The sequence below is a fragment of the Ptiloglossa arizonensis genome, chromosome 7, assembly GCF_051014685.1.
Source record: "Ptiloglossa arizonensis isolate GNS036 chromosome 7, iyPtiAriz1_principal, whole genome shotgun sequence".
Lineage (NCBI taxonomy): Eukaryota > Metazoa > Arthropoda > Insecta > Hymenoptera > Colletidae > Ptiloglossa > Ptiloglossa arizonensis.
The window spans coordinates 8917172-8938665 of NC_135054.1; the positions used below are offsets into that span (position 1 = coordinate 8917172).

The window sequence follows — 21494 nt, forward strand, 5'->3', positions numbered from 1 at the left end:
AACGAACTATATTTCCACCCACTGACGTCATACATACGATAATATCAGGATGAGAATTCATCGTATTTACACAAAACAATAAATATAATCAATTCTGCGTAAAAGCAAACCTTGGTGACACAAATTTCTTGACGATTAAATGCTTTTACGAGAAAAGTATTACGTATGTATCTTTGATATCGTATAATTATCCACCGTCATTTTTAAAAATTTCATTAAATGAAAGGGGAGTCATATGCCCTATAACGACAGTTATATGCTACATTCAATGACGACGCGACAGGAAATTTGATCTTGTATAAGAAGGGATCACTTGTAACCGAAGCTTCAAAGCGGCAGTGATCACGTGCCAGTATGTCAACATCATTACGATTAAAATTTTGTACATTTTTATTTTTTTTTAGAGGTATAATATTAATCGATTTGCAAGTTTTTCTATAAGAAAATGAATTTAAAGAGGACCTTATTTGAAAAATATATTTAATTATTTATTCAAATCATTTTCAAGGAACTTTCACTTGCAAATAGTTAAAAATAATTTGAATGTCAACAGCTTAATAATACTATCATGAAAATTCAATGATAATTAAATGAGTTTTTAATTTATATTAATAACTGCCACACTAATACAAGTGTGATACAGCTGCTTACCACTCGAGCTATGGCAAACATTAATGGGAATAATTCCTGATCGCGAACCTCTAATATGATTTTATGGGGTTTCGTGCGGGGCATTACTGTGTTCTTTTCCGCTTTTTAATCCATACTTATCTGTCTCAAAAGCAACTCTCGTATCAGCAGTTTGCTTTTAAGTTTGTTGAAGACTCCCTCAGGTGTGTAGTTTGCTATACTTGCTACAACACAGATTTGACGAACCTAAGGTACCTGATGTGGGCGTTCAGCCTACACGATAGCAATTACACCGAAGGCGGGGCTTAGCTTTGATCTTACCCGCCCCTTTAACTCCAGAAAGGGCGATTACTAATAAAGACTTACAAGGAGAGTGCAAGGTCTTGAGGTCAAACATATTCGTAGATTTTCAGTTTCACATTTATCGCGACAACACTGTATTAAAAGTCCAGGTAATAAGGAGCGTACTAAAATAAAATACATTTTTTTATTCATCTTCATACAGAAATTACGAAAACCAGTGTATTTGCTATAACCAGATAATAATTCAAGCTTTAACGATTTACTGACATAAATAAGAATTTCACTTTATCATATATGCATATGTATATATGTATGTGTGTTTCGTATTGACGTAGGTATCTCGTAAGGAGAATAACATAATACTGCAACATCTACAAACACTGAATCCTTCTTTTCCTTTCCAGACCAGTTGGTGTACGTTTACTCAGCATTCCTAAAAAATATGAAAAAATAATCGTTAATATGTAAGATATAGGATGTCCCCGTAAAACCGTTGATATGTATTAATATTGAATGTCCCCAAAATTATGGTACAACCGAGCGTGCAAAAATAATACAACAAAAAAAAGAAATACATTTTTTCATTCAAAGCTACAATTTCGAAAAAAAAAATGAGTTTGAAAATTCGTCAGAAACTAGTGTACTAACTGGAAATTTGAGTTGCTGAACTTCTGTTTCTGTTCGTGTTTGTATTATTAAATTTGAACAATGTCATAATTTGCTTCCGGTTACTATTGTTAACTCATTACCGCGATGTCGGTTTGTATTACTAGATTCTTTTTGTTTTGCATTTAGTTTGAATAGTCTCATAAATAAAGATAAAATGAATACTTTTTAAAATCATTATATATTAATGTAATTCTACTAACGGATTCAAATCAGGAGATCTTAGTGGCCGTACAATATGTTCACTTCGCCCTATTCATTGATTTTCGAAGGTGTATAGAAGTGTTCTCGTTGTTCAAAAGAAACCAGGTGAAGCATCATCATCATGCATAAACTACACATTTTGCCTGATACTTAACGACACGTCGTGCAATACTTCATTAGATAAAGATAAGATGTAGTAAAGCAGTGCAGTGATGTGTGTTGAGACACAAGGCGGACACGTTGAACACATTCTTTAATTCCTCATGACTCGAGAATTAAGGAATATAATATAGGATCTTTCATTGGAGTGGCAGAGATCGTAACTGAACGAATACGAAAACTTAATTTAACTATTCTATTGTAATTTACAATTGACGCAAGACCGGTTCTCTCCCCCCCCCCCCTCCCTCCCTAACCGTTCATCACCTCTGGTTGATTAACACGGAGTCCCTGCTTATTTAAGAGCAGTGATCGAGGACTACTTCCACGAGAGATGAATAGAGTACCCGTGCATCCTAGCAGTGTCCGTGCTAGAGTCTTCGTTATGGAACCTGCTACGACACTATTGTACGGGCCGAAGGCCTTCTCGATGATGTCAACCTAACGTGCTTCGCCGATAACACGTTAGTGTTGGCCGTTAGGAATGACTGGAGGACGGTCATTCAACGCACGAAGGATGGTGCCCGACACGTCATCGAACTGATCAGGTGATTCCCCGCGATTGATTTGGAGGTGATGCTCTATAAAATCGAGGTGCTTGCTACACACGTACCTCCGCGGGAATTATCTCCCCCTCCAAAACCTAACCAGTTATATAAGACCAATGTTGAATAAAGTTTCAGATAAAATATCTAGGACTGATCTTCGACAGCCAATGGCGTTTTGAGGAGCATTTCCGGTGTCCGCGGCTGGAGAGAATAATCGGCTACCTGTGCCGTGTCTTCTCCAATCTACGGGTTCCGAGTCATCGGGTTCGTTGTGTCTACGCGAACATGGTTCATTCGATGACCCTGTATAGGCCACCACTACATAATAGTTCGTCACTGATTTAAATAATTCCTATAGAGACAATAAAATGTGTGATACGACAAAGTGACACAAAAAATCAAAAGTATACAATTCACCTGTGTATCAGTTGCTTTTTCAGCCAATTTCTCTATAGGAAAAGAATCAGTGACCATTCTTTTTTTACATAAATAATAATGTAACAACAAACAGTTAGTAGATAAAATATTTCTTTTAAACACACTTGCAGTACAAAGTGAACAAATATGTAATGTTAGTTTCAAACAATTAAGAGAGGAACAGATTCAACAAACGCATGCAACTAAAATAAAATGTACGAGGGTAAATGTAACTTGCAAATACCAAGATATCATTTCTTTTTAATATGAGAAAGTCAAGTAAAAAATCTAATTATAACTGAACTAATAATGCGGTAACAAACAATGATATGCAATTAATTTCATGATTTTTTTTCTTTCATTATTCTAATTAAAACGAGAGAATTAGTATGTTGGGACGTGTTGAACATACAATGATTATATTATATCTTCGTACGAATCTGTATCGCTAAGTTTAGTACATACATCTTCATCTTCAGGAATTTCTAGGTCTACGTACATAATACGAATCGTATTCGTAAATCCTGAGCCTCGCTTCCATCCGGTAACGGCAACGACTGCATCTCCAGTTTTAACGAAACCACGACTTTTGCCGAAATTCAATCCAAACTGCACCCGTACGTCAACATCTTTAATCCAATTATCCAGTGGCGCCTCTGCAGAAAATAAGTAAAAGAATGATATTTCTTTTAATTATCGAAGTGATCATATTATTTTATCATAATGCATTTTAAATTGCTGACAAAATTAACTCATCATATTCGCATAACTACAAAAGAAGTTTCATTATTATTGACACTATAGTAAAACCTCCATTATTCGAACAATCATTATTTATATATTCGACTATCCGAACAGTATATATTTACCCTAGAGTCTTGTATTTTCTTTTATATCGAAATAAATACATTTATATTATTTGACAATGATATTCTATGAAACCTTTTTTTATAACTGAACTAATTATCCAAGATTATTGTATACCAATCTCTCGTAATACTGTCTATTACCTTTATAATAAAGTGGTAGAATGCCACGGTATAGATGGGCTTGTCTTGCAACTTGATGGAATCTAGTTACTGCAATAATTGGACAATGGGGTCTGTATTTTGCAATTAGATGCGCAGAACGTCCAGAGGTTGTGATTACTATAATGACACTTGCTAAACACTTCATAGATTCTTCCACAGCAGCAATTGCAACAGTATGCGTAGTATCAATTGGAGGTATAGCTTTGCTACTAAGATCATGGAATATCTGTGTTTGCCAAATGGCCGCTTCTGCTTCCTTACAAATATTAGCCATTGTACGTACACATTCCAATGGATAGAGTCCTTTGGCAGTTTCACCTAAATATTTAAACATTAGCATAGAAATTAATGTACTAAACTCTAATACATAGTAAAATTCACGTTATTTAATTTTTTAGACATAATTTGAATATATATATTATTAGTCGTTTCATAACTAATATAACAAAATGTGTACATAATATAACATCAGTACCTGATAACATAACACAATCTGCACCATCGAGAACAGCATTGGCTACATCTGATGTTTCAGCTCGAGTTGCACGTGGTTTCTTTACCATAGATTCAAGCATCTGTGTAGCACAAATTACAGGTTTGCCAACTTTATTGCACCTGCTGATTATACATTTTTGCGCCAGAAATACTTTTTCTGGTGGAATTTCAATACCAAGATCACCGCGAGCTACCATAATACCATCGGAAGCTTTAATAATTTCATCAAGATTCGTCATGCCTTGCTGATTTTCAATTTTTGATATTATCTTAATATTCTTGCCCTTTTCGCCAAGAATTGCCGAAATTTCTGTTAAAGCTGCAGCATTTCTAATAAACGAAGCAAAAATCATATCTACTTCTTGTTCAACGCCGAACTTTAAATCAGATTTATCTTTTTCAGAGACTGCTGGTAAATCTACTGCTACGCCAGGTAAATTGACACCTTTACGAGAACCTAGCATACCACCGTTTTCAATGGTGGTTGTAATAACATCAGGACCTGAAAAATATTAAAATGAAACATACAATACATTTTCATTTATTTACTGCGGTAAATTTAAGGTAGCCAAAGAAATATATTTTGTTACGGACTTGAAGTTTTGTGATTGATAACAAAAATTTATCCCAAGTTTCAATTTTTCATTTCGACTTAGGAAGTATTAAAGGGCGAAATTATGTTCCTACACAATTTCTCTCATCATACTGTATAGAAAATCTGGACAAAAATTAGCATCTTGTCAATCTCGACATTTCAGTTACTGTGATACATATAATAGAACTTTTTCCAACTTTTTAATTGTAAATCGACATGGTAAACATTTTTTAAAAATCTCAAGAATGCTAAAAAATACCCTTTTTTATCATAACGATGTTACAAAAATAGATTTATATTTTATTGTTTATATATTATTGTTACTATTGTCCTCAATATTTTCAAGTTCTTTTATTAGAGGCAACATAGTTAAATTATTTGCTGATATTTAGCTTTTTCGTTTATTGATATTTGGTTTCCATGTTAGTTTTTCATCCAGAATAAAGCCAAGTATCTTAACATTGTTAACGTATTTTGTTTTAAAATTCCCTAGGAAGAGTTTATGGCGTATAAAGGTTTCGTTTTATGATGAATAAAACGAAATTGCACACGTGATTTTTTAATAAACTGCAATTAACATTAATATGACAATATAAAATGTATATATTCATAATACGTACTGACTGCAGTCACGATGAGAGAAATCAAACCATCATCAACGTAAACGCGATTTCCAACCTTCAACACCTTAGAAATATTCTCGTAATCCACATAAACCACATTGGCGTTACCCTTCTCCATAAGCGATTTATCAATAGACAATTTAATGGTTTCACCCTTGACTAGCTCGACTTCGGCAGACCCGCCCTAATAAGAAACAACCGATTAAATATTATACTTTATGTAGCAAAATAAATAAAATATTAGAATATACAAGTACATATTCTTCATTCGCCACTAATTCAACAAATTATTATTCAATATTTCATAACAGTCACGATATGAAACATAATTGCAACATTTATTACGCTTAAACAGTTTTTCGCGTTTCTCCTTGCTATACTTAAAAAAAAGAAAAGAAAAAAAACTTGCAGAAGATAACTATAATATAAGAAGTAACAGTGAAAGAAAATATCATATTATATTACAGTAATTCAATTCGAATAATTGAATAAGTGAAAAGTACGAAAATGAATAAAACAAATTGTACGTACTCCTTCTAAAAGTCCAGTACGAATTTCGGGACCCTTAGTGTCGAGAGCAATGGCGACAGGAGTATTAATGCCGGAACTAGCAGAAAGATTCTTCTGTGCTTGTCTCACGTTAGCAATAGTCTGGGCGTGGTATTCGTGCGATCCGTGAGAAAAATTCAGTCGTGCAATGTTCATACCCGTTTGAATCATCTTCTCAAGGGTTTCGACAGAATTTGACGCCGGTCCAATTGTGCAAATGATTCCCGAAAGTCGAACGAACGACGCACGACTTTCAATGTCCAGGGCACACATGTGATCCAACTGGCTTTGAGCGTACAAAACTTGAGTATTCGGTGTCCCAGACATCTACAAAACATGTAACACTTAAGTTGAATTTGTATACAATGAAACTATTTCGGTACTATTTGAAAAAATCATTAAGCAATTTAGCCTAGAGGCGTTAATCGAAGCTTGTACACAGTAGTACCAGACTTATGCGAAAAATACGGACTGAACATTCGCATAGACACGGGATTTACCGTGAGTTCTTTTCAGAAACGAAACTGAAATTTATTTCGAGCCTAGACTCGGTTACGCATGAAACGTCCGATGAGGACGTACACTAAAAGTAAGCGCAAAGCTATCACATTTCATATTACAGGTATTGAAAGTGATACCACACACGTATCAGTGAGACAGCTGCTAATGCGAAGTGATAACTTTGATATTTCTCATTGTACCCTCGTGAGAATACTATCTACAAACTAACAAGATTTATTTGATGAAAATCGGACCAAATATGATCTTGTTTCGACTACTTTTCATTACATGTGCTTAGAAGTCTTTCAAAAATGATTCCAATGATATAATTAAAAACAGCCCGAATAAAGTCGTATTCAGAATTATTTTCATCAGGCACACTTCATTAATCCATTAACAATACTTCCACGATGGTGCAATAAGAAATACAGAAGTTTTTAGAATTTTACTATCACAATTGCCGGCTGCTCAAACTGAAGAATCGTGAACAGTAAGTAGATAGGACAATTCTTTCATATATATCCGGAGTGAAATCTTCGCATACAGTCAGACACTAATGTATCCTTTAATCGAGAAAACAATTATACAAAATTGAATAAAAAAAAAGAGATAGAAGTTTATTAAAGGTTAAATCTACATAAATAAAGAATTTAACTACTGTGCAGAGAACTATATTTAAGGCAGAACCATTTGGCTTGTCAACGTACATTTTGCCAACTTACTTTTCACTTCTTGCACTTTACCTCATTTTCCTCTTTACAAAAAATCCAAACCTGCATGCGCACACTTTCTTTCTTAAACAGAGTAGTAAGCTAGTGTAGGGTCAAACTCGGCAACTTACCTAGTGTGGTGCTCGGTCAGATATATGACCTTGCCAAGAAAACTTTTTGCCTTAACTCTAGTATATGTTATTAACCTTCGTTTGGCAATGCGTGGATCTGTTCAAATCCAAGCTTATCTGAACGAAAGTTCATTATTTTTTCACTGTACAGAGTATATGAAAACAGGTGCCCGAAATTTTACAAGGTGAGTCTACGTGCAAAAATAAGAGAGAAGACTAAAAAGGATAAATAGTAAGTGACACACGCCAATTGTATTGAAATATTGGTCAATTGTTCGTTAGACCAACCGAAGAACTTTGCCACATTTGATTGGTACTACTCTTGTATAATAATTTCAAAGGGACTTTAGTTTTCGTAGTCCATTGGGTATCGACCGAAATCAAATGAGTCAAAGGAATTAAAAAGTATATGGTTGGAGTAAATATTAACAAAGTTATGGAACTCTGAATTTTATCATTTTTTTTAGTACAAATAAAATTTGAAAAAAAAAAAGAAAAGAAATTTGACGTCTATAGTCAAGAACCACCTTATTACACATCTAATACTTTACACATATCAACAGGGATCAGCAATCTACCATTCTACGTAAGTAGATTAAAATTAGAGAAGTATGAACAGAATACTTCTCTCATCAGCGTACGAATAATTAATTTATATTGATAAATCAAAGTACTTTTTGCGTATATAGGTTCATTTCTTATTTAGTATGAACAAGGTATTTTAGATCTACAAAGCGAGTTTGTTTTTAGCTTCAGATTCATTACAGTTAAGACCAATTTCTAATAGAGTCAAGGAACATTTTATTAGAAATAAGACAGACATTATTCAATTCGTGAGTAGAGTATACTCCACACATGAATCATGTTCTGAATATTTTCAAGTCCAGCAATCGCAGTCTCGTTTCTTCCTTCTATCTTTAACTCACCGCAAATTATAACGAATGCACTCTAATACGTGAATTACTCAGAATTACGTGAAAGTCAAGAGATCACGTGTTAAATAGAACAATCACAAGTATATTAATGTGTATTGTCATAAACATTCGGCAAGATTTGTTACAGCAATTTGAAATCGCTTCTAGAATTGCAACAACAATTTCTACAAGACAACTCAAACATGACAAAAAGTAGCAACAGGCAAAATAAAATCATTCCAAAACAATATACATACTAAGTGACTTGTAAGGTATAATACCTGATCGTAGTTGGTGATCCAGACCATTTTTGCAGGCTGCGCAAATAAATACGAGACAGGAATTAGTGGCAATACTGTTTTGACGACACCCCATCTACGTCTGGCTGCATACGTCGGTGCACGTAGTGCACACTGCTTATCAAGTAAGCAATGGAAGTTTTGCGACGAGCAGAAGTAGAGAGGGAAATTGAAGACGTCCAATGGACGTATTAGACGATGGCGATGCCAATACATACAGCGAGTGTACCAAATTTCAAGTAGTGACATTCTATTTCGAATTGCTTATTGGTAGACAGCGGATGTTTATGCACTTAATGTATGTTGAAATATGCAAATATGATACGTACACTATGAAAACATAATATTAGAATAAATGCAGAAATATAACAGTACATGCAAAAAATATGTGACATACATATGATAAGTGTAATGAAAATATACAATAATAATGACAGCTTTAGTTTTTACCGATTATGATTACAATTTAAATTACAATAAGCTGTGGGCATTCTTTCTATGTTAGTTGCAAGTAATTGACGACGTTTGTCAGTTAAGATCAATTTATAAGCGGAAAATGATCGTTCGACATTGCACGATGTGATTGAAGCGTACTTAAATTTAGCCCAATGGTGGACCGTGGGCGGTTGTGAGATTGGGGCTCACGACCGCCCTTCGTACCGCCCCCTACGGAAAGTGGCAACGGGATAGCGTGGCCTGCCCCGCCTCTGGGCGTTCAGGCGCTGAGAAAAGTGGGAGGGGTGGGCCTTCGGCCTCCCAACGAGAATGTGAGAGGACACGGCGATCGTGCTGCACGGAGAGGGGAGCGGGAAAGGCGGGGCATCCGAAGCTCTGATGCATTTAGTTCCCGGTGCCTCTCCAAGAACATGCGAGGATAGCCACCGTGGTGGATTTTAGTGGGTAGGTCCCGCATCCGGTGTTTCTGAATGCGAGAAATTCCAAACTCCCCTTGGCCCCACCCTAGAAGTGGAGGGAATCTTTTGAAGATTTCCCCCACGTTAAAAAAAAGCCCAATAGCGGTCTTCAATTTTCATTAGCCTTTCAACAATTTCGCTTCTTAAAAGAGTAGTTCTAGTGTTAAATTTTAATTTCGCTTGTAGCGAATTAGTTTGGCAATTTAGTAAATATTGGCTTTTAGAGATACATATGATAAATGTAAATGAAATATGCAATATAGTTTTGCGTTTATCTTTAAATATGTATATGCAAAACATACGAAATATACAAAATATGTAAAATAAATGATACACAATTTGCAACCTTCTAAAAAGCGAAATAAGTTTTTATCTAAGTTCCACTTTATTATCACATTTCGATAAGAATATCATTTGCATAAACATCCGCAATCTGCTTATTGGTATAAAATACATTGAATAAATTTCCATAAACAATATACAAATAACACTAACTTATGCATAATACTTAAAAATGTATGTTCACTCAACTTGTCATGAAAATGGCAACGTGTTAATTTAAATTAATTTAAACAAGATTAATACTTGTGACAAATAGATGATTCCTATTTCTACCCGCTCGAACAGCGACTAACCTCATTACAATTTTTATTAAAATAAATATTAGAGTATTAGTAGAGCACATTTAAATTATCATAGTTTATATGGATACTTGAAAATCGAGAATGAAGAAAAGAAAGGAAGGAATGAAACTAAAAAGGGAAATACACAATTGGAACGAGCAGTTTTTGGACGAAATCGATACAATCCTAAGTTATATAAAAGGAGAATTAAGAGAAGAATAGAGTATAAAAGAATAGAATGCTTGGCACAATGTTTTAAAGGCGAGGTTTCTCAAATGCAACCCGATGAAGAAATGAAATCTGATTTCACATATTATTCAAAGGTAAAGATAAACTGTTGCTCAATTATGAAAAGTTTCTTTACCTTCGAAATAAATTTACGTCAAATATATCTATTCATTTGTCTTTCATCAAATAAAGATATCTCGGATTACTTAACCTTTTGAATGATAGACAAATATTAAATATTTTTTTTGTAGTACGAAAGATTGATTTATATAAAAATGTTTTCCTAAAGAGGCCTATATTGGACCAATTAGTCATCTCAAATAAGTATGTTAGGACCGGTACTGCATATGTATTGATTGCTTTGAATATATCTTTGACTTTTAATTCTGACTGGAGTATTTCGTGTGAATCTTTGTTTGTACTTCTTTTTGTGTATGTGATTTATGCTTGCATATTTTGTTCAAATCTGAGGTATTTATATGTATTTTCGGTTTCCATGTTCCGTACTATTTTGTCGTTAAGTGTCTTTATTGTATTTTGTATTTTCCTCTTTCTATTGTTAATATTTTTCATTTTTCATTAATTCTACTATTATTTTTAAGAGCAAAATTTGTATTCGTTGATGTACAATGGGTGGTTCAGTGTGTGCTGTGGCATTCCCTCCAGTGTTTGATTTTGAAACCATGTTTGATTCTATTGAGTGTATTTTTAATAAAGGATGGAGAATCTCTTTCGAATATTCCTCATTGTATCTTGATTTCATTTGTTTCGGTATGTGCACGATTTGTTTGTACGTGTATCTTTCATAACTATGCCATTTTTAAAATGTCTGAGAATAAACAACACTTGGTATATCATGCTTTATTATGGTAAAATTACAGCTTAGTGACTTTGTCCTAAATCAACGTACTTTTCTTTCAATTTCAGGATTGGGAGAGGTTGACAAAATAATGTGCTTTTGTTAGTTTTTAACAAAAAACCATGTAATTTGAAGAAACTCCAGAATGTGTGGGGCAATCCCGATGGATTTATTGGTATGTTATAGAACATAAAATTTAGCATACCTTTTTCCTTAACAACCACCGTTTGGGCTTATCTCTCAAAATATTTCTCAGAAACTATCGTCACTAACAGACTGATCCAGTGTATACATGTATCAGGATGATGATGTGAGAGCGTTTCATCGCTGCTCGTCTACTGTTCCTAAACCACTACAACCAGACTGTGTAAATAACGAACGAACAAAGAATTTTATTAAATTTGCACTTGCTAGCAATTTGTTGTGAAAAAGACCCATGAATGGGAGAGCCTGTTGAAATAACCACACTAACCACAAAACCTGTTACCTAGAGTAACAGGTCGATAAGATAAATTGGCAGTGAAAAATGTGCATAAGTTCTGCAAACATTTAATTTGACCAGATGCTATCTTTAAATAATCTTTTATATTCAACAAAAAAAATTCAATGAATCAAAATTAAAATTAACTTAATTTTAAATTAATTAAAAAATATAAAAGAACAACTGATTGTCTTTCTAAAATATTTGAGAGCTACTAGTATGCATAAATATACTGTAAATAAATTCTCACACTTTTTAGGATGTCATTTTCTAAAATATCTGGAAGCTACTAATATACATGAATATATACCATGGCCCCGAATTCATGATACGAATAGGGTTAGAGAGATTTTATAAAATAAAACAAAAATAAAGAATAATAAAATTGCATCGAAGGTTTTGTTTTCGAGAAAAATGCATTTGAAAATAAATGTGATATATGTATATCAGTGGATATATACACTCAATTTATATTAGAATCAATGGTAAAGTCGATAACAAATTGTAAAGAAAAGGAGACAAACTTTATGTAAGATATATCACCTTAATGGTCAACTTGAACAATATAAACAAACAATTACATTTACAAAAAGAAAATCAAAAGTGGGATGTATAAATCATAGAAAGGATGTATGTAAATACGGCTACACTTTCGAAAAGCTCCAATAAACGACCGGCGTAAAATTTGGGGAAAAAATAACAATAGAAAGGGTAGATGCTAAATATAAAATTTTAGTTTTGGGTATTTGATAGTTTCTGAAATAATAATAAAAAACTTTCCGTACAATACATTGACTTCAGTCTATACAAGAGTTATCAATATAGAAATCGTCAAGTTCCTTTTATTAATATTTCAAAAATTATTAAATACTCGAAATTAAAATTTTTTATTTGAAATAAACTCTCCCTCCTTCCTCTCTTCGCCAAATTTGGTACTTAATGACCACTGAAGTTCTCCAGTAAAACGTACGAATATAAGTTAATAAATATGATAATAAATTTTACAAAAATTAATGCCTCAAAACTATCAATAAATGCTGCTACTTTAAAAAAAATCAAAATTATATCAAATCTTACACGATTTGAAATTGCTCATCTAAGAATGTCATTAACCTAATAACTGTCATGGAAAACAATTAAAGAAATATTATTTATATCTCTTACCGAAACGTTATTAACTTGGTCATTCAAATATTGAAATAAGTATTCGCAATGCGAAACAGATATTAAAAATTGTTGAAAAAAAAAAATTACCTACAACTGCAATGAAAATCACAGACTTTAAGGTACACGTAAATCGTCCGTTTGCATTGATTATCGCCACCGTCTAAAGATGTCTGAATATTACTTAATTAAACTACTAACTTCTAAACCATTACACACTTCAAGATAAAAATAGATATACAGTAATATGCAACAGTATTGGGCACATTTTTATGTAGATAATAAATAGTAAACTACGAATATCGTTTAAAGGTTTATTTATACTATTAACAGACCGAGCACGACTCGAGCTTGAAACAACTTTACCGTCAAAACCCGAATCAACAGTATTTTGTCATTATTATTTATTATACAATTACGTCGGACGAAGGCTGAACAACGTTCAGACAAATCGCGTGTAAAATTCGTTAGCAACGATCTTTCAACAAATTCGTTCAGTCATCGGGCGTAAATTTACAATTCGATATAATGATAAAATACTGTCGAGTTGTGTTTTGATATTGCAATCGTTTCGAAATTGGCTTGTACTTGACTTATTGATAGTATAAATGACCTCTACTCGTGATTCATTAATAAATATTTATGTTGACGATAATTCATCCGGGTAAAAGTTTATTTAAATAACGTATATGAGTAAATAAACATTTTTTTTTCTTATGTAAAACGATAAAACTGTACTGTTACGTATATGAATAACTATGGTGTGTATAGTACAGCGTATAGTACGCGTAACATGTATCTACGGTATTTATGTTACTTTTAGGTAGTTGGTGTAATTTTTGGTATTGTTATAATTTTTGTACGATTTGTATGTCACTTTTGTTGTACGCGTAGTATAGTAACACTCGCTTAGGTAGCTCATTTAAATAACTCGGAAATTGACATTGCAATTGACCCGAATCAGTAGCAATGTTACTTCAGGAATTGTTTCAAACCTCGGGCTCCTTGACAAGAAAAGCTAATGTTTCAAAACAACACTCGTTCGACTTTACAAATGAAAATTTCTTATTTCTTTATCTCAACTTTATAACAACTCTGTGTGCGTGCGTGGGCTTACCTGACGGATATTTAGTGTCGTATATAGACTACTATAGAATTTTTACGTAATTTTTGTTTGTGAAGCGATTGTCAGAAATTAACGTAATGTCAACATCACGTGTGTAGATAAACGTTTTCAATTCGTACAATCTTTGTTGTAGTCCATTGCTGTTCCAGGTTGCTATTTTGATAATTCCATCCATTATTTATTTTTGCAAGTAGTTCTAACATGATAGTTAATTGTCGCGTTTATGGTTGTAAAAGTGAGGTTTGTGCAGTCAGCATATTAGTTATAAATTCTGTGTTTTTGATTGTTTGGATAATAATAATTGTTTCATTTCTAAAGTAAGAATTTCAGTGGTGTATGCTTGTATGAGCAAGTTTGATTGGTGGTGTTACTTATTTTGTTGTACAGATACTTGAGCGTAAGATCTTTTATACGTGATGGAACTATGGTTGTGGCTTCGAAGTGGTGGTATGACCATTGATTTTTATTAATTACGCTCAGATAAGGTTCGGTGCTTGTTCTTAGAGTAGAAAATAGCTTTAGCTGCAGTTGTTTACATACTGTGCAATCTTTATAGCTTGCAGAATGATTTCCTTGGCAGCTACATTTTACAATTTTTACTTTGACCTTTTGTAAGCATTGCAGTGTTAGGTGATTGCCTGCACACTTGACACGTGCGAGTAATCTATGAGAATGATTTTTTGTGCGCCCAAACGCTTGGCAACGGAAGCATTGTGGTATGTTTCGCTTTGGCCTTCGAGGTTCAAACTTAACTACAGGTATTTAATCATTTATCTATATCGTATATATTTTTGTTCTTGTCGTTTGGTTCGAATTCAATAATAAAGAGAGGTAACGGTTGTTCGGAATTAAATTTAATTGTGTTGCTCTAACCGAATAAAGTAGTGTTTGACTCCTTTAATTATTCTGTTTGGGTTAGTTTTCGGATGCATTCCTCGAAGAATTACTTTATAACTTCTGTCTGTTTTAGATTGGAAGGTGTGGAAGTTCGCATTCTTGTTTCTTAGAATATCTACTATTTTTTTTGTAAAGATTCGACGTATTTAATTGTAATAATTTTTGATTATTCTTTAGCCATTTTAATACAAAATTATTGCCGTCTGCTTGTTGTTCGACTACTTCTATTAACGTATCTACAATTTGCGCTTATATAAATATTGAAGGATGTTTAGTTATTTCGGTTATCGTGATATTACTAGGTTAATCTTCGTTTGTGTTTACATATGCTAAAACGCTGTATGTGTTATTTCTAGAAATGTCTTGTAGCCATGTTTCAGTTTGTAATGATGCATGTGTGTCTGACAAGAAGTCTGTCACTTCTATGATCGGGTGGATTTTCCTTTCCTTATTTGCAACTGACCTTTAGGCTGATTTAAATGACTGACCCATTGTGACGACATCGCTGACGGTGGCATTCGGTAATTTTACAGTTGTGTATTCCTTTCCTATTTTGGACATTTTTAACCGAATAGGCAGTATTGTTGGCTCGGTTTCCGTGCCGTTAATATACACAACCACGGACTCATACCACTATAGTCAAGCGGCTGATTTAGATACACTTTTGTGTATTTGAAACACACAACTATTCACTGTGTATATGTACCAACGACTCGCGAGCGATACAAACACACGTGGTGTCTATACGACTGCTTGACGAGGACTGTGAAAATCTACATAGAAAGCTAAAGGACTGCACCCTAGAACAGGGCACACCTAGAAGTGTCCCTCTCTATCAGGACAGTATTGTAAGGAACAAAGTTCACAAAACAGGAGTTAACATTGAGGTATACAGTACATAGAATGGTACTTTTCCAAGTGTTTCGCTTTTCAAATTGTCAGGAGTTGTAGAAAAGGCTTGAGAAAATCAGAAATTTGAAAAAAGGTTGCAGAATAAGTAGCTCTTTGTAAGTTGTAGATGTAAACTACATACTTTAAATATATATTCTTCAAAGGGCATATCTTGAAAAATACTGAATAGTTTTACTTCCAATCTCTCAGACATATTGTAGAAACAGAAATCTAGTTTTCATTAGAAATTTTCCTCTTCTTTTTATTTATTTACTTTTTATTTTATTTAGTAATAACGATAAGTTTTGCCACTTACTTTGAGGCAAAACACGAACTACTTTTTAACCAAAAATCTATTCCTAATTTTCCAATTAAGACTAAATAATCTAATATAGCATAAATAACGTGAGCCTAACTGTACGTTTCTTGGGTGAGAGTCTTTCATTATTTAAACCGTGTAGAATCAATTCTATGGGTTCCAGTGGTACAAGAGTCAACCATTCTGTGTCCAGTGGTACAAGAGTCCCTTTTTTATAAATTTTATTTCAACATTTCAGTAGTAGAAACTCGAAATTCTTGTAGCCAAACTAGTTTTACCAACATAGTAGTGAACATCGTTTCAATAGAGAGATTTGCGTTCCGTGAAAAGTATTCGTTATGGATAAGGCAAAAGGAATAAATAGAAAAGGTTAGTGAGCATCAACTGCTCATGTGAGTAGGCCACCGAAAAGAACAAGTCCACAGAATCCCTATGAAGTTGAACGAGAAGCAGCTTCAACAAGTGTGTCTGCAAAAAAACAGAGTGGTAATGTGATGGAAGAATCCATAAAATGGTGTGCTGAGGACAACTACCTCTATTTATGAGGAACTAAACAAAGATCACCTATGAGAAGACTCTGTGGGTGTATTTACTCACAATCAAAACGAAAGTTTGGACAATTGGTATGATCCTCAGTGGTGTGAGGACAACTACCTCTATTTATGAGGAACTAAACAGAGATCACCTATGAGAAGACTCTGTGGGTGTATTCACTCACAATCAAAACGAGAGTTTGAACAAATGGTATGGTTTTCAGTTCCAAAATATCTGTTTAACAGTATTGTGACTGTAAAAATTACTGCATATTATGTTACTGCTTGTATTGTCATCAGTATTTCCAACACAGATTCTTCTAGTATGCTATGAATTATTAGCAATATGAATATAACAATAGAACCAATAGATGTATTGGACATGCAGGAATACATGTCCATATTTCTGGGGGTAAATTTATATACTAAAATGAGTAAAAAGTGTCCTATGAATATATGTCCTAAATAAGTTTTTGAGTTATAGATGATAGAAGAAAATGTTCACACTTCTATGAATAGTTTCAATTTATTTTGTATTCTTTCTCACAGATCATGTATAATTAAGAATTAGAAAAATGACTCCTGTATTAAAGAAAATTTAGTACCATGTAGTAAATGCATTATACTGTACAGGAGACAATTGGTACGACTTTAATTTATAGACAATAAAACATGTAACAGGTGAAAAATCATAATGCATGAAGCAAATACAGTTAAAATTTTAAGCACAGTGTCTTATGATCTACGTACAAGTATGTGACAACTTGAGTGGACAAGTTGTATTAATAAAATAAGTATATTGCAAATATTTCATAAAGAGAAATTTCACCCACACCATATAAACTTACATTAAGTCTTGCATAATATGCATTACTGGTTTATTAATAATCCAAGATGGAGAAAAGAAATAGAGAAACAAAGACCTTAGATCATTAATGCATGGTACAGAATTATGTGCAATATAATCTAAGGTCTCATACTTTATACAAAGAACGCTTAGAGAGCAAAATTTCTTTGTCAAGAATTGAAGAGTCTTTTAACAGATATGCCATTAAATGTTGTGCAAAGTATGAGGTTTTTGCATAATGAGTCTCCATCTAATTACTCTAGAATAGTAAAATCACAACTTATTAATTAGTTCCCCAAACATTGGAATAAGCGAAGAGAAACAGTGTAATGATCAACTCATTTTGCAGATCTTACTTCACTGAATTTCCATCCATGGGAAACATTTATGAATATTACTTAGCTTACACATCTGCACCACCAGAGGATATGAGACAAAAAATTATTGCATCATATATTTTAATTATGACACAAGAGTTGGAAAATGTACAGAAATCACTTATAACGAGACTTAATTATTGCATTAATATGAATGGCCATTCTTTGAGCACCACATGTAAGTTTGAAACATAAATAAATATTTTTTGAGAATAAATGATCAGAACAGTGTAGCTAACAGTAAAGTCATTAAATGTGTTTTGTATGCACTATAGAAACATTGAAAAAAAAAATAAGATACCACCTAAACAAGTATTAATGATTTTAAATTCTTATAATAAAATAACATTAGAAAAAAAATAATATTTGCATTGCATGTGCCCCTCTAAAGAGTGCAACTTTGTCCTAAAGTATTTGTTCATGAAACAATAAATAACAAAAATGGAAACATTAAAGGGAATGTTTAAATAATCCATCCTGTATGTCAAAGAATGATAGAAAAATTAGTTGAATATCAAATAACAATAAAAATATTAGTTATATAACAAATAGTGATACAAATATTAGTTAGATATCAACTAATGATAAGAATATTAGTTAGATATCAAATAATGATAAAAATATTAGTTATATAACAAATAATGACACAAATATTAATTGGATATCAACTAATGATAAGAATATTAATTAGATATCAAATAATGATAAGACTTTTAGTATATAAAGTAAAATAAAGAACATAAAATAAAATTACACAATGAAATATATTTAACACAGCTTAAATCCCCTAGGTAATTACACAAAACGATATTTAAGAATTAAATAAAAGCTATATAATATATGTTATAATATTATATTAATTATGTAATATGTCATATTTCATTTTTAAACATTGTTACAAATATCATATGAAATTATAATATATGAAGTTTTAATTTATACAATATTTTTATATATTTTATATATTATGGAATCTTGACAAAAGTCAAGAAAAAATTCTTCCATAATAGATTCTGGACATGTAAGTAGTAGATATAATTTATATTTAAATATATATCTATATCTGTATCTATATATATATGCACACACACATACATACATACGTATATATTTATTTACATACATATATATATGTATATTTATTTACATACACATATATTAATATATGTGAATGGCATTGTATATATATAATATGTGTATATATGTATATATATACAGGTTGTATATATGTATATATATGTTCAGTGGGTATTGTTTTTATGGAAATTGAGAAATTGTGTTCTAGAGGATAAATAAAATAAAAATTTATAATATAATGATTATTAAGTATGATAAATTATGATCATACAACTATGATATATTTGCATTATTTATATTTAAAAAAAAAATGTAATTTAAAAGGAAAATGGAAAGAATGTCTATACTTTGGATACAATTAATTATAATGGTAATTTTTTGTTAAATAAAAAGTACATATGAGTGTGCTAAAGATTAGAAATGTAAAACACAAATTCTGCTCAATTGAAAACAGTTTCAATTTTTAAGATGCTGAGAAAAACAATACCTGCAATTGAGAACAAATGTCCACTTTAGTTTTAGGTTAACATCAATTAGTTGTATCTTTTTTTTTCTGAGTTTCATTTTATTTTTTTTCTAGATACTTTTATATCATTGTATGGGATTTAATGTAAGTTTAAGAATATTAACTGTTCAATGTGTGTTTAGTTTATTTCATTTCTACAAGAATCAATCCTACATTGGTTTTTGAACTTCAATGATTCATTTTTGCAAATGTTTAGACATTCCTTGTTTTTCCCTAATAAACTTCAAGTATAAACCATTGTCATTACTTTAACATATAGAATTATTTCTGGAATAATCTGCAAATTTTATACATAATTAATAGTAACATTTCAATGTCTTCAATTGTTAGTTTTTATTAAAAAAGCATATAATGACACAAATGATAACAACAAATTGAATAAAACTGGCAGAAAATACCCACATACAGATACCTTTAAAATATAAATTAAAATGAACTACGATTTCTGTAAAAAGACAAAAATCCTATGTAAATATTATAAATTGTGTGAAAGACATGATAACTTATCATTAACGCAATAGTGAACTTTGACAGCACTTAAAACAAAATGTACCTACTAGTTCAAGGTTAAAATTGTCTTCATTACATATCCAGTTACATCTGTATAAATTTGAATGTATTCAGCAAAATATTTACGATTTTATATTTTAACATTAGATATAATAAAACTTAAATGAAAATAGTAACAAACTGAGAAAATACATAGAAATTAAATATTTTAAATACATGATAAATATTAATAATGAAGTATTTCTTAAATTGTTTAACTTTTTACAAGTACGTAATCTTAAAATTAAGCAATTTCATAATCAAAACTATGTGATCAACTTTTGTCATTACCTTTTCAAATCGCTAAAACCGAATTTAACAAAACGAAAATTAGCGAGGTGTGCAGATAGCGGCAAAAAACAACGTTCTCCAGTCCACAGACAGTAGGAAACTGTTTTAAGGACACGAAAGGTCACTACTTCCTAGTGTGCCTATCTTATACCTTGCGGCTGATTTTCAATGCAATAAATGCCCTTTTCACACCTGTAAAATATAATCGATAGTTATTCTCATATTAATGAATGTAGACTTTACAGAAATTATACAAATGTACGTACATTTTTATATTATATGTATATCGATTCAAAACGTGATTATTTAGGAAACTTTAATATTATCTATGAAAATGATAACGATGAAAACATCAAATAGAGAACTCACAGAATACCATTGGTTTGTTGTGTCGACACATTTTTCTGGCTAGGGATCTTTCGCATACCTGCTATTGGAAGATGAAATGTTAAAACACTATAGATAAACTAAACGACGCGAGAAGCAAAGAACGAATCGATTGTCCATACCACCTAATCTCTTCCACCTTTCAGATTCTTGGTTATTATTGATTATTAATCATATCTTCTGTTCATTGTGTAACAAAGAAAGTGCATAAAACAAAATGCAACAGAGTGAGATACAGTAGTCAATGACACTGGTACAGACATTAAACTCAGAATACTAACCATTGTTGTCCTCAAGCTCAACGTATTTATATCTGATTAACGGGTTCGAAGAGTTTAAAGAATTAGAGTTCACCGGATCTATTTAGGACTTTTTTACTACCTATAATTATTGCCAATAAATACACTATTAAATCTTTAAAGAAGAAAATGAAAATGGAACGGTTCAATTTGCTCGACAATATTCCCAAGAAGACTGTTCTGAAAGTTTTGAACTGTTTTTTTTGAGCATTACAAGTTACAATGAATCTTTATTTACAAGGAGAGATTGTACCTGTAGGGTCGTTAATTTTTTTAAAACCTTTTCTGGTGATTCTAGAACAAACATAAGTAGACACATTTAACATTTAAT

The 21494-nt window shown here is 32.0% G+C and overlaps 1 protein-coding gene across 3 annotated transcripts; it reads right to left on the bottom strand.

The window, feature by feature from the left end:
* Positions 1-1103: 1103 nt before the first annotated feature.
* Positions 1104-20614, bottom strand: LOC143149066 (pyruvate kinase-like). 3 transcript variants are annotated; one of them, XM_076316109.1, is made up of 9 exons: positions 20478-20542; positions 20050-20082; positions 8758-8793; positions 6203-6547; positions 5669-5855; positions 4434-4955; positions 3938-4276; positions 3427-3583; positions 1104-1366 (listed from the first exon to the last, which is right to left on the bottom strand). In XM_076316109.1, exons 3-9 carry the CDS (start codon positions 8782-8784, stop codon positions 1354-1356), a joined length of 1590 nt encoding a protein of 529 aa, XP_076172224.1. In that variant the 5' UTR covers positions 8785-8793; positions 20050-20082; positions 20478-20542; the 3' UTR covers positions 1104-1353. The 3 variants fall into 3 exon arrangements, with proteins under 3 accessions (XP_076172224.1, XP_076172223.1, XP_076172225.1); XM_076316108.1 differs by lacking the exon at positions 20050-20082 and having other exon boundaries at positions 20478-20599; XM_076316110.1 differs by lacking the exons at positions 8758-8793; positions 20050-20082 and having other exon boundaries at positions 20478-20614.
* Positions 20615-21494: the final 880 nt, after the last annotated feature.

Coding starts and splice junctions, on each gene's coding strand:
- LOC143149066 (XM_076316108.1), bottom strand. CDS start 8,784: ATGGTCTGGATCACCAACTACGATCAG. Junction 6,548..8,757: donor GGATCACCAACTACGATCAG/GTATTATACCTT, acceptor CATGTTTTGTAG/ATGTCTGGGACACCGAATAC. Junction 4,277..4,433: donor AGATTGTGTTATGTTATCAG/GTACTGATGTTA, acceptor TTAAATATTTAG/GTGAAACTGCCAAAGGACTC.